The following is a 13,500-nucleotide window of genomic DNA, read 5'->3' on the forward strand; positions in this document are numbered from 1 at the left end:
TCCATACCACGCCATTATAGACCGACTATTAGCTTAACTGAGTGGGTGGCTGATATTTAATGCAATATCTACATTGTCCAATATCAGCAACCATTCATCCAATGTTCCAAAAGGCACATTCTGTTCACTAATCTGACATTTCAAAATTACTAAGAAAAACATAAGAGAACCCTTTTGCAGTTATGTAAGCACATAATGTAATCTGAAAACAGCAGCACTGGTTAAAAAAAAAAGCAATACATCTGATGTGAGCTGTCTATAAAAAGAAATGCAATGGAATTTTCTAAGTGACCCCAAACTTTTGACCGGTAGTGTATATACACACAGTCAGGCGGGTCATTAAAGAGTTAGGTGTCAAAGTTGGTCAATAGCTATCCAAAGTTGAAATACTTAACACCTACATTCCGGTCTTTAATGGTGAACTCAACATCATCTCCAGCCTGTAGAGCCTCCAGATCACCCTTGAACTCGCTGTAGTGAAAGAAGATCTCCTTCACCACATCTGCTCTCTCAATGAATCCAAAGGCCTCCTGAAAGACACCCATGGTTCAACATGACCGGTACATCAACCTACCATTCAAAATGGGAGCTCCTGCCTCAAGAGTTCAGAGGGTTTCTTTATGGGGCAAATACATACATACATACATACATACATACATAAATAAATAAATAAATGATTTGACGTTGAGGCAAAGATTACTTACAATCAAAGATTAAATTTGACATGCATTTTAGTCAATATAGATATAGATATGATACTGGGCTACCAAAACATCTGGTCTGGCTCATTGTACGTACACTTCCATGAAGTGGAATAATTGCCTGACATTCTTCTTCATTTAATATTTTGTTGCATTTTCTTTTGCGGGGTGCAAATGTTCACCAAAACAATTCCTTCCCAAGACTATTTTGCAGATCCACCATCACCGCATACGGAGTTTAGCGCTTACCATGACTGGTGGGATTGGATGAAAAGAAATGCAAAAAAAACGTTTTTTCTGTTATCCTAGAAAAATTTATGTATGGTGTAGTAAGACCCTACTCAACAGCGCTGTGGAGGTCTGGCAATGCTAGACTACCCAACATATATTTATTATATTTATGTCTCACTGGCTGGCTAACCACCAGCGACTTGCCGCCGCTATGCTCTGCATACTGCCGGGTGCAGGGTGATTTGTGCTCCTATTGAAGTTACCCGCCAATTTCGCCGGTGTCCCCGGTCGGGATGGTTGACAATTCTGCAGACGTCCGGTCGGCCCGGTGATTGTGAGCAAACATTTGCTCTGGTTGCAATATTAGCGTTCCCTTACCAGTTATGCTACCCATTTCCTCCACCCCTTTGTGATTTCTTAATCAGAGGTATGAGCACACATCTCCCAAAGTAGTCCGAGCCAGGTAGTACACCGTGCAGAGTGGCAGCAATTAGCACTATTGCCAACCGTCTCCTGTATGTAGAACGCTTGGATTGACCAATTAAAATACGGTATTCAACAAAGCCATGTAATGACTAATGATATTCATGGCGCTTACCTTTGTAGCACACACCACACCCTGGCACCTCATTTGCTTTTTCTTCACAAGTTGAATATTACGAGCACTGACTGCACCAGTACTGAAAGACAGAAAGGGTTAAATATAAAAATTTAGTGCAAGTTGGAAACTATTAAGACAATACTGACATGGTGGTGTAAAGACTCACTGCTTGTTGGTTTCCATATAAAAGCTGACTTTGTCGCCTGTGTCCAGGTGGATATTCCCCTCCACATCATCGGGAGTGTAGGTAAGGTAAAACACTTCCTGTGAAAAGTCAGTGTTTGGACACACCTATTAACCCCAAAACAATTTCACAAATCAAGAAACACATTTTTCCTTGATGTCAATTTTTCATATTTTTTGATGGCAAGATGCTGGCCATATCTGCCCAGAGAATTCAACAGTGTTCTTGTGGCTGCTGTTATCATTCAGACAATGCACTACAGGAATGCAATGCCGTTTTAGAGTCGTCTTTCGTTGCTGTACAAATTAATGTCTTAAACCAACCAAAAAGTGGGCATGGCAATGCCAAAGAAAGAAAGAAAGAAAGAAAGAAAGAATTCTTCTGCTGAACCGTTAGCAAAGCATGGACAAGTTTGTGAAAGGACTGCCAGGCAAACAAAATGCAGACAACAAAGCTAGACCAAACAAGACAACCGCAAGTAAATAAGCCAACTGTCAATCTTGAAAATATTTGTATCTTCCAAAAGGTGAGTCTTGAAGAAAAGGTTTGGGAACCACTGCTGTAATCTATGCCACTTACCCCATTTCTTTCATAACAAACACTGCCAGTGGGCACCTGGCCGGGAGCAGACTTTCCATCCAAGTGCACTGGGATTGCAGAGACAACCTGCAGAAAAGCAGGGAAAGACAGATAGAAGGCCATTAGCACACTGCTTTGCTAATCATAGGTTGAATAACAATTATAATTACATTGCCCAACCAAAATATTTCTGGACATGTGATGGATGAAATGGTTGAATTTCAAATGTCACAGTAACAAGTATATCAAGTGTCCCACATAATGTGCATTATTGACTCTTTACAAACATAAGATTTGTTTTACTTTGACAGGCTGACCAACACTAGCTGCTGTGACCATTCAGAGAAATTACATTGATCACTTGACCATATTTGTTCTATCAACATTGAGTACCTCAAGCACACATGCATGTCAGCACAACAAGCCAAATCAGAAATTCAAATGTATTTATGTCCTTTGAGTTAAGATTTGAGGGGACCAAATTCAACAATTTACTTACAATAACATCCCCTGCCCAAAAAAAACACAAAGGGCCATACAAATGTTACATTGACAAACAACAGAACCAAAAATAAAATGTGTTCCTTAACTGGATGAATATAACCATGCAGCACAGTAAAGGGATAGGCGTGCAGGTCTGGCCCCACCTGGCCCGAGATGCGCTCCTCTGGCAGCACCTCTGGCTTTATCTTTAGCAGCTTCACTGCTATGGGCTTGCCAGTGCGCCTGTCAGAGGATACCTCAAACTCTACATCATCTGAGGAGAGAGAAGCAGAAGAAAAGCAAAACACTTGCATCAGGAACATCTTAAGTTTTAGTGATTTAACTTGTTCGTCTTTGAGAAGATAAGTTCTACGCATTAAGTATTTATGAGTAATACACAAGTCCAAGGCATCTCACCTCCTATTTTAAGCTCCTGCAGGTTGCCATTGTACTGGGAGCAATGGAAGAAGAGACGAGCCTGACGTTCGGAGCACTGAATGAACCCGTAGGAAGTCAGAAGCTTCTCCACCACACCAGTCTCTCTTATGCCAGGCCCTGTGCCGTTGGCGTATGCAGTATGTCCATTGTTATGGAGCATGCCTGGGTCAAAACTCATCTAGGGAAGAGGAGAAGCAAGTTTTTAAAATGCATTCAGTAGTGGATCAACATGAAGCAGGCAAAAATGTAGGTCACAGTCTATGTGGTGTTTGATGCCAACCTTAAAAACAAAACCACTTCAAAACATGCAGGTAGAGCAAATTTCAGGAGGAGTTGGGGAGAGGTGCAATAGTAAAGCTACATCAGTCTTCTGGAGTTATCTACCCAGCAACACACATTGATAAAAAGGACAAGATAGAATTTCAGGATAAGTCATACCAACGGAAATTCATAAACCGTACACTGTATGGTGCTTCCTGGTCCACTTACAAGTGGCATGCACTACAAGTTAAAATGTACCGATTGTCAAGTGATTTTAGTCACATATTAACTAAGCACTGCCAAAACTCCATGCAAACGTTCAAAATCTGTTCACCTCTCTCTACCTTACAACCAACCAACAAAAACGCACTTAGCAAAATATGCCACTACACATGGTTAAACTCATTTTTCACGCAACTACAAACCATGCTGTTAGCAAAAGTCAACATGATACAACAGCAGCTCACAGGGCTGTTAAGTCAGTGTGGGGACCACCGAACACGCCCTCTTACTGATCTCTGATACAAGGGAGTCCGCTTGTGTTTTTTACTTCCTGGGTGGGGATGGCAAGAGACGGAGGAGGAGCGGGGGATAGGCATGGGACCAGTAGAGGTAGATGGGGCCGAGCCAGTGTTGCGAGCCACTGGAGGTTCAGAGGAGCCTCTTTCCATTTCTGACCCTGGGAAATGGACTTGGATATGCTGTTGGGAGGAGGCAACAGCTTTGAAAAGAGGCCAGTCATAGCGTTTAAATATTTTTCAAATTGCCCAAATCCAGGGAATTCTAGTTTAGTTATTACGCAAAACCAGTTGTCATCCAGCATTACGGTATAATATTCTTTATCTTCTACTTGATCTCACTAATCTGCCATTATTTCAGACATTACTTGTTAGGCCTCCCAAGAATTGCATGGGCCAACACTGTAAACATTTCACAACATCACAGCAATAGACAATATCCATGTCCTTGTATGCAAAGACTTATCCATTACCATTTTAATATATTTTAGCCGTTTTAACCACCACTACTTGAATTCTGCCAACAAAAAAAAACAAGCCATCAGAAAACTATAAGACCACTCGGTATCAATGGATCTGCTACCATGACAACCTCTCATTACGGCACTAATCAGTGGTTGTAGGATGGCTCTACAGAGAAGGCAGGCTAAACTAAAAAGAATAACCAACCTCATTGCACAGCCAGTTAAGGTGAAGTGTAGAGCCCGACCGATATATCGGCGGGCCAATATTATTGGCCAATATTGGGCATTTCCCGATTTATTGGTATTTATAATGGCCGATAAGCATTTATGACAAATAAATGATAGTATAGCATAGTTCGTCCACCAGAGGGCACTCTACAAGGTCCCTGTTGGCAACACTGATTTTAGTGTGTTTTTGTTCAAAAGGATTAAGTTTTATATCTTAACACATTTTATTCATCAGAACTTTATATTTTGATGTTCCTCTTTTTGGTTGTGACAGTAAAAAAAAACAACTATATTTTTAGTGAGAACTCAAATACAAATAACTAATATTAGGGAAATCGGTTTTGTTAGGCATTTCTGGATTTTTTTTCATATTTACATATACTGGCCAATACATCGGAATATCAGATTTTTAAATAACCAAATATTTATAAATCCTATCAGCCTTAAAAATCGTTTATCGGTCGGGCTCTAGTGAAATGGTTTCAGTGGAGTGTCACGAATGTTACTCAAAGTCAAGTAAAAAAATAAACTACAGAAGATGGTGAATCAGGAAATGCAAAAGACATGTCAAATAGCGGTGCACCTATAGTAGATAGAGAGTTGGTGATGGATTATGGGTTATGAGGGAAGTCCCAGAACAGCCTCTTCGGTTAGGCCCTACCACAATGAGCTCCTCTTAACAGGCGACATATACGGAGGTATTTTACACTTCAAATGTTCTTGAACACAGTATACTGTATTAAAGACCTGCATTTACAGGCTACATGCCTCTGCATTTGGTTTGGTTACCAGTGCAGTGATTACTCTCAAACAAACATTGTGAAAAGCGATTTGTCTGAGGGACAACAAAGAACTTTGGATCATTGCTGATGGGTAAGTACTTTGAATACTATCCATTTCATTTATTTTAGTTTTTAACTACATAAGGGGATCAACTGGTATGCAGTTTAGCTTGAATTCATGTTGCATTTATTTGAGGAAGTTTAAAGTAATGTAGTTACTCAAAGTAAAAATTAGAAAAAAAGCTATTCAGGACTTGTGCAAAGCAAACCACATTTCTGAAGGTCAAATTCGCAGAACACCCCCCACCCTGCAATAATATAACTGAGTAGAGGCAAGTCTCGGGAGCCCAAAAAGGATGAAAAGAGGTTAGGCCATTCACAGCAGAAAGATGCAGGGCAAGGTGGGTGGATGGGTGTTCGATGGTGTGGGGGCACGTAGAAAAGAGGTGGGAAGGTAGAACTTACAGATCGGCCATATGGCGACAGGCTGAGTCCGACAGGGGAGGTGCTGCTCAGGTCAGCGCTAACAAACGCGGTGGGTGGCGACGCAGGCAAGGTAAACTCAACAAAGCCTTTCCAGGGGCTGCCCATATTTTCCCATAAACTCGGACCAAACTTGCTCGAGCACTTGCTGAACTTGATTACTTGTTAATTTTTTTGCTTGAATGATATGTTCTATTTTTTGTAACCACCCAATGATAGACCGCTGGATGTCTGCAAGGGTGAAGAGAGGAACAAACATAATGGGTAAGGCAGATAGGTCAGCCAGTGTGCCAAGTGTCACAGACAAAAGGAAAGTAGCTGTGGGCGTTTCATACCCAGGGAGTGTTGAAAAGGCAAAAATCCATTACTTTAAAAAAAAAAAAAACGACAGAAAAGGGGAAAAAACATGTGCGGGGTGGGTGTGGGAGGGAAATCAAATCCTTCTCAAACTAAATTGAATAACCAGTTTAGCGGTTTGCAGGTGGGGGGGGGGTCACTTCAGCAGGCTTTGGTTTTTAAGAAGAGTTATCTTTAGCAAATGGCAATGTAGATGTCAGACATGATCAAATCAAACTTTCTACTCCTCATCACTTCTCACACTCATTCCACATTAGGAATGTGTAGCCATGTGCAAAGAGGAATGAATTTACAAGGTTCATTTCAAAACCAAGCACTGCAGCAGCTGCTTTAACATGTATTTCAATCTCTAAAAGATGTGTTAATCAATGAAGACAGTGGCTGCAAAGAAACTATCACTAAAGATGTTGCCATTAAAAAATTGAGAACCCCACACTTTAATTGTTGAGGCCACAAATCCAGAGGGTTTCAATAAAGCAGTAGGAAATGAGTTTGTTTAAACATCCAACTTTAACAAAAGAGGACAAATGCACTGTTGTGTGTTCAGTGAGAAAAAAGTAAACAAAACACATTGCAGCCTAAAATCAGAGCAGCTGGACAAACTACATCAGACTCGAGTGTTGCGCAATCTATGTTTGAACATCTGTACACTAGGGTTGTGTGTACAAACTGGGAATTTACCAATTACAGTGTCTGAATTCCACCCAAGTTGCAGCATCAAATTTGTCATCAGAACTTTTAAACCGCATACAGTGAAAGATAATCAGCTTATGGGGGTGGGTCATTCAAAACAATAGAAATCATAAGTGACTAAACAATTAAAAAGTGCAGTAGTTACTAGCATGACAGTTCTTGTTATCAAGGAATTACCAACTGAGACCCACCTTTATTTGTTGTCTTGAATCTTGTAATTCTCAGGATCTTGATGACTATGCAGTTCCTGCAGATCTTATCACGCACACAGTTTAACACACGCACACACACACAAACACACACTTGTTACAAGTTTCTGGCACAAGTTCTAGATGGTTGTATGAAGCAAAAAAGGCAGAATAATCTAGCGCAAAAAAGGCAAACGCAGGTGCAATAACACTGCTTAGAAGAAAAAAAAAAAGATTGCAATGAAATCAGTGGTAGGAGTAGAGAAAGGGAAAAATGGGGGGGGGGGGGGGGGGAACTATGGGGGGAAATAAAACTAGCAGATAGCAGCCCACTCCACACCCCGGTGGTGAGTCGGTGGTGTGGTGAGGATGAGGAGGGCTAGGAGCAGCGTTGGGACGTGTGCTTTGTCAAAGCTGTTGAGTAGGCACAGACTTCTGGTTTCAGATCAGTTAGTCTTCTCAGAATATGCTTGGGCGTAGGATTGCTTCTCTTCTGTGTTTCAATTGGGCTGATGTGCGTCTTCTTTGGTCATTTAAGGATTTGGTTACTTCTTGTGTTTTAGAACGTTGAAGTGATCTGTTTTTTCTATGTGTCTTCAGTGTTGCAACTTTGCTTGTTTTGGGAGGTTTATCTTCAGTTCCTTTGTTATGACCTGAACTTGAAGCAGTTGCGGATGGTACAAAAATTCTGTTCCGTTTCAGTTCATACTGTTGAGAAAAAAAACAACACAACAACATTTGGTTAGCGGAGCGGAACTGATAACTTTGACTTCACTTTATATTGATTAAGAACATCTTTACAGATCAAACTTTTAGAGTTAACACAAAAGGCCCAAGGGACCCAAGTGGCAGAAATATTTTATTTCACAGTCAACTGATAATAAAATAAAAACAATGGCAGCAATAAGTACCAAAGGCTTGAAGTTTCTCGAGAAGACTAAATGCTTTGCCCCCCCCAACTAAAGTATGTTTATATGCATATCAAAATTTGTCTATATGAAAGTTTTTCTTCCTGAGATGCCTCTGGCTACAGCCCACAACACCATGCATCTGACTAGCAAGCAAGAGCTGTGGATCAACAAGTCTTTGTGCATACCTTCAACTCAGGCCGTGATATTTATGGCACCATTTCTGACGAGGGCCCTCCATTTTGTAATTTTATCTCACAACAGTTTAGTTCACTTATTGTATATGTTCAGCTGAGATGTGTGTACCATGTGCATGAATTTAGCTACATTTAGTTTGAAACTCAGAAAGTGATCTCCATAGGTGGTTTAGGGCAGAGTGTTGCTGACCTAAATACACTGCTTTGAAAACAAGCTGGGTTAGCCAACCAGGGACATATGATCTATTCTGCTGTGGCTGTGTTGCAATGTCTTTCATCCTACTACTTCTCAGTAAGTTAAAATATATATGTTGTTTAAAAGTGCTTAAATGCGACTTTAGCAGTAGAGAAGGGGCTTTTTTTGGAGGAGTCTCTTGATATCCAAACATCAAGCCCAGGTTAAATAACAAGCAGTTCTTTGTTTACATTTGTAAGGCTTGGATTAATACTAGTACTAAGTCAAGTTACCACAAGATGGATTGGTTAAGTGGGTTAAAGGTTATGAGCAATGGACAGGGACAACTCGTCAGTGAAAACAACCTTGGGAGAGATGAGCTATTTGTTCCCCCTTTTCAGCTTTTAGTGACGCAGAAAGAGAGAGAGGAAAAAAAAACAAAAAAAAAAAACAGTCCACCCACTAGACCACCAGCACCGATTGGCCGTTTCAGCACTTTATGAGTAACGTTATAAGACTACATTTTATCTCGGTAATCATTAAACAAGAAATACTAAAAACATACAGACTGACCCAGTTACGACAGAATGGTTACCGTTAAACCCGCGATAACGCATCAGGCACGAAGGTGTTACCCTGGTCTGGGCCTGAACAACAACCGCCCTGACAGCACCAACCATGTGACTTCCAAGCAATCCGCCATTCTCCGCTGGAACTGCCAATATGGCCTGATCCAACACGTTGCGGCATTCAGGGCTATCGAAAACGTCACATCTAAGCTAGCTAATGTTCAACACATCTCAAACTCTTGAATGTGTGCCTAAACAATCAAAGATGGGTCATGTTTCGCTAGTTTACTGCTTGCTAGTCAGACTTCCGCACACAGTAACAGTCAAGTATACATCGCAACGTCTTAATGACCTTGTGTGGACAAACAACCAGACGGGTTAGCATCTCGCTAAAGCTCAAGTCGTAGACAGCCAATACCCACGGGCGATTCCTATTTTAAATGTAAGATAAATGAAATCACTGCGGCAGGGTCATTTACGTTACGCCACACACCAACGTTAGCTGAAAGTTAGCACTGGTTACTTGGCTGTTATCACAAGTATGAGGCTAGTCTGATCAGAGATTTAGAAAAAAGTAAGATCACACCGTTATTGCTGCAACGTAACGGACAACCTTACCAAGCGCCATCCAAAAAGACGCATTTTTAATGTTTTGTAGTTTATTTTACAGAACAGGATTTGATGCTTGTGACAAAACAACTGGGTATCGCAACAAATTCGGCACTCGTGTTATAAACGAGTAATTATTGTATGTTAACAAAATCATATTTATAGAACTGGGTAACGTTAGCACCGAGCACTGGCCTCCGACACCGGATATGTGTAGACATTTGATTAAACGGACAGATAGATGAGTTTGGAATGGATGTGAGAGACTGGACCTTAGCCATTAGCTAGAGATTAATCAGGCAATGCACACTTATAATTGGATAATCTGGTTCAAAATAAATATTTAATTATTTTAATAGAGTTAAATATTTAACGTTACATACACAAACAAAACAGGAAGGTAATGTTATCGAGCTAACGACACGAGGACGGGACAACAAAGAAGCTATGACAAACGGACCGCTAGCTAGCTAACGTTACGAGCCGGGGCGGAGCTAGCTCGCTAGCGAAGTTATTCAATTCTAAACAATTAACGTTACCGCGTCTGTCACTAATTTTTACCACAGCCATTCCACATTAGTGCGGTCTCTTTGGTAAAGTTATACATTTTATGAATGCAGAAGTGTTTATGTGTATCGTTAACTATGTCGCTAGGTCGTTCACAATGCTAAGTGGCTAACGTTGATAGCGGCTCGGTAAACTTTAGCTAGCATGCTGCTAGACTGCTTGGTCCTTGTGTGTGGTGATTTATGGTGAGGAAAAACACGGCAGCCCCCACCCAGGCCCGGATCTGCGTATGACTAGCTAAGTGCTGGATAACCCGTTTGATTCCAAAGACCCACTGGATAAAAATATATACCACTTACTGACACATTTAAAACAAATGTTTGTATTGTTTTATAAAACAGGAACATTAATAAAACTCACCCCAACAGCTTTCAGCACTGTCACCAGCGCCGCTAGAAGCAGCACGGCACATTACGTAGTGATTAGGGAGGCAGCTACCGCGATATTTGACAACGTTAGCACTTCCAAAGAGCCTAAAGGATAGAGAGTGGCCACTGCCCATGGATACAGCCATGCCACTGCCGCGTAGCTGCTGATTACCGTTGTGGTCTAGCAATGATCCATGGGGGACTGGGGTAGAACGCAGATATATACGAGCCATGTTACTGGAAATATAGGCACCAGAAGCATCATGTCATTCACTAGTTCTACACAATTGAATTTAACGCGTGTCCCGGGTTTAATCCCTTGATGGTAACTTTTCTCTTCCTGTAGTGGAGTTTCTGAGGCCAAGAAAAACATTTTAAGAGGAATACTTTTTTTGAGAGAATTCTTTTTTACACGGATAGCAAACAAATATATATTTGAGAGTTTAAAAAAGTAAAGATTTCTTTTCTCAGAAATAAATTCAAAAGTTTTAAATTTATATTTAAACTTTTTTTATTCTCAAAGATTAGTATTTTTGCTATCGGTATGAAAACATTTACTCTCAAATAGTTTTTTCTCTCTCATAAAATGCTATTTTGCTATCAGTGTGATAACTTTTTCTCTCAAACAGTTTTTTTTCTTTCTCTCAGATCATCTATTTTCTTGCATGTAATAAAGAAGCAAATCTAGCTCCATATCGGTGCCCCCAATTCCATTGGGCTAGAGTGCTGTCAATCTGACAAAATTGATTTCCATTGGATCAAAGTAGTGTCATTTTCCTGCCTGTTCTGCCAAATGTTGCTTTTAAATTTGGTAAACGATGTAAACTTTAAACACACATGGCAACTGTGAACTTTGTTAAAATGTTGAGGCCAGTTTAGAAGTAGAAACATATTGAACTCACTGTAAAGTACTTGTTGCCGTAAGAAATAAAAGTATATTTTAGTTTAATTCTGTTCTGTCTCCTATCATGTGAAAACTGTGTACAGCCAGGTTTTCTTTGTTGAAGCCTGAGGCAAGTTTATTGTAAGTGTTATGCACTTTATTTTTATACAGTTCTATGAATGCAATTCTGGTGTATCTTCAGTTCTATGTTTGACATAAACTGAATTTAATAAATCTCCAAACAACATAAAAAGTAAAGTTTTATAAAACTGCAACAACAACAAAAAAAAACTGACATTTCATGTCCTTGAAGTTCTTTAATCACTGACACCTCGCTGTGGAGATAGGTCTGGCAATGCGGGACTAATCCTCTCCAGGAAGGACTCTTACTCTCACCAGGGTTTCTGTTCGTTTTTTTTAGTTCATGTTTTCAATTACCAATTATTTGGTAAATCATTCTTAAAGTTGCTTCTATCAAACGTCCCTCTAAACTCTCCAATAGATGGCGGTATCTACCTCGATTTTGCTTTGCGAGTCGTGTATATACATAGAAGAAGAAAATGCCGAAGTGACGTTTTTTATGAGAAATTTCATTTACAATATAAAGGCATGGAAAACATGACGTTAACATCTCTCAATATACATACAAGGCACAGGATAGAAAGGATAACTTAAATTGTATTAAAAAAATGTAAAAAAAAAATGAAGGCGAATAGAAATAATAATGATAATCAAATAGTACTCAATGTTGAATCTGACGGAAGTGACGTTGTTGTTTAGTCTCACACGGAAACGGTACACTTGACAACAAAACAGAGAGACCAATTATTCATTTCCATGTAACTCTACTGTACTTACGCTGTGTACCGACAAATACCTCCGAAGGCGAAGGCCCGCAATAGTTTGTATACGTTGCCATAAAGGCGTTGCAGCTGTTTCGGCTAACCAAGGCTAGATAGCCAATGTAAGCTAACACTGCGAGGTATTTCAATATAGCTAGCTGGCAACGTTGACGTTAGAGTGAAGTTAGCTCGTCTACGTTAGATACAGGAGTTGTCAGTTTCTAGAATGGCCTGCACTTTGGAAAAAGTGTTGGGCGATGCCCGGACCCTTCTCGAGAGGCTGAAAGAGCACGACACGGCCGCCGAGGGACTGATAGAGCAGTCCGGGGCCCTCAGCCAGAGAGTGCAGAGCATGAGAGAGGTGGGAAATGCCCTTCCAGAAAAGGTAAGGACAGGTATCTCAACCGGTTACAAAGACATGTCATTCAAGTGCTGCGCTACTCAATGGCATACACACTGAAGTGGTACGACAGGGCTTTGTTCGGTTATGATGAAATGAAGTGCTGCTTATTGGGTTACTTCTGTGCTCAGTTTATCTAGACATCCTTAAAGTTTTCAAAAATGATAAGCTCAAACATTTTGCATCTGTGTATGTTTGGGATAACCACAACAATATTAAAACTCCTTTATTGTTGAATGGAGTTTGCATGATAGGTTTTTAATAAAATAGACATTATTATTATTATTATTATTATTATTATTATTATTACATCCCCCTCCTCTTCTTCCCCTTTTTTTTGTTATTTTGTTCATGTGTTTTTTTTCTTTAACAAACACAAAGAATAAACTGTTGGCCAACCAGTTAAACTTCCTTTCTTCCTCCTATTCCTATGGAGCTGAATCATATTTTAGTAGAACTTTACCTTTTAATGCTAATATTGAAACTTTTCGTAATAACTTGTACCTTGAAACTATCTTTGATCTATTATATTATACCTTATTAGTGAGGTGTGTTTCCGTGTGTTTTTGAAGTTTACATAATTGCCCTATGTCATCATGGTTGATTTAATATTAAATGGAGCAACACATCTTTCTATTCCTTATCATTTCTCTCCACTGCCCTATACTGCTCTCTTCTCTCAGCAAACAGAAGACACTTCAGGATTTCAGGAGCTGACAAAATACAAGCCTCATGTCCTTCTGAATCAGGAAAACACCCAAATCAAAGAACTACAGCAGGAGAATAAAGGT

The 13,500-nt window shown here is 40.1% G+C and overlaps 2 protein-coding genes across 14 annotated transcripts in view; one reads left to right on the forward strand and one right to left on the reverse strand.

Annotated features, from left to right (window-relative positions):
* The window catches only part of csde1 (cold shock domain containing E1, RNA-binding), a 16,795-nt gene extending 6,057 nt beyond the window's left edge, over positions 1-10,738 (reverse strand). For 8 of the 13 annotated variants that reach the window (XM_032520131.1, XM_032520128.1, XM_032520129.1 and 5 more), the window contains exons 1-10: positions 10,577-10,738; positions 7,195-7,899; positions 5,936-6,184; positions 3,991-4,179; positions 3,197-3,395; positions 2,887-3,053; positions 2,297-2,383; positions 1,700-1,797; positions 1,531-1,612; positions 402-530 (exon numbers count right to left, since the gene is read on the reverse strand). In XM_032520131.1, the coding sequence (XP_032376022.1) occupies positions 402-530; positions 1,531-1,612; positions 1,700-1,797; positions 2,297-2,383; positions 2,887-3,053; positions 3,197-3,395; positions 3,991-4,179; positions 5,936-6,061 (1,077 nt within the window). In that variant the 5' untranslated portion in view covers positions 6,062-6,184; positions 7,195-7,899; positions 10,577-10,738. The remainder of the gene's footprint in view (positions 1-401; positions 531-1,530; positions 1,613-1,699; positions 1,798-2,296; positions 2,384-2,886; positions 3,054-3,196; positions 3,396-3,990; positions 4,180-5,935; positions 6,185-7,194; positions 7,900-10,576) is intronic. The other 5 variants (XM_032520132.1, XM_032520130.1, XM_032520133.1 and 2 more) reach the window with 4 other exon arrangements.
* A 1,492-nt stretch (positions 10,739-12,230) lies between these two features.
* Positions 12,231-13,500, forward strand: part of sike1 (suppressor of IKBKE 1) — a 4,405-nt gene continuing 3,135 nt past the window's right edge. Inside the window, exons 1-2 of the mRNA XM_032520138.1 lie at positions 12,231-12,694; positions 13,393-13,498. Of these exons, the coding sequence (XP_032376029.1) occupies positions 12,536-12,694; positions 13,393-13,498 (265 nt within the window). The 5' untranslated portion in view covers positions 12,231-12,535. The remainder of the gene's footprint in view (positions 12,695-13,392; positions 13,499-13,500) is intronic.

This window comes from Etheostoma spectabile, chromosome 7 (genome assembly GCF_008692095.1).
Source record: "Etheostoma spectabile isolate EspeVRDwgs_2016 chromosome 7, UIUC_Espe_1.0, whole genome shotgun sequence".
NCBI lineage: Eukaryota > Metazoa > Chordata > Actinopteri > Perciformes > Percidae > Etheostoma > Etheostoma spectabile.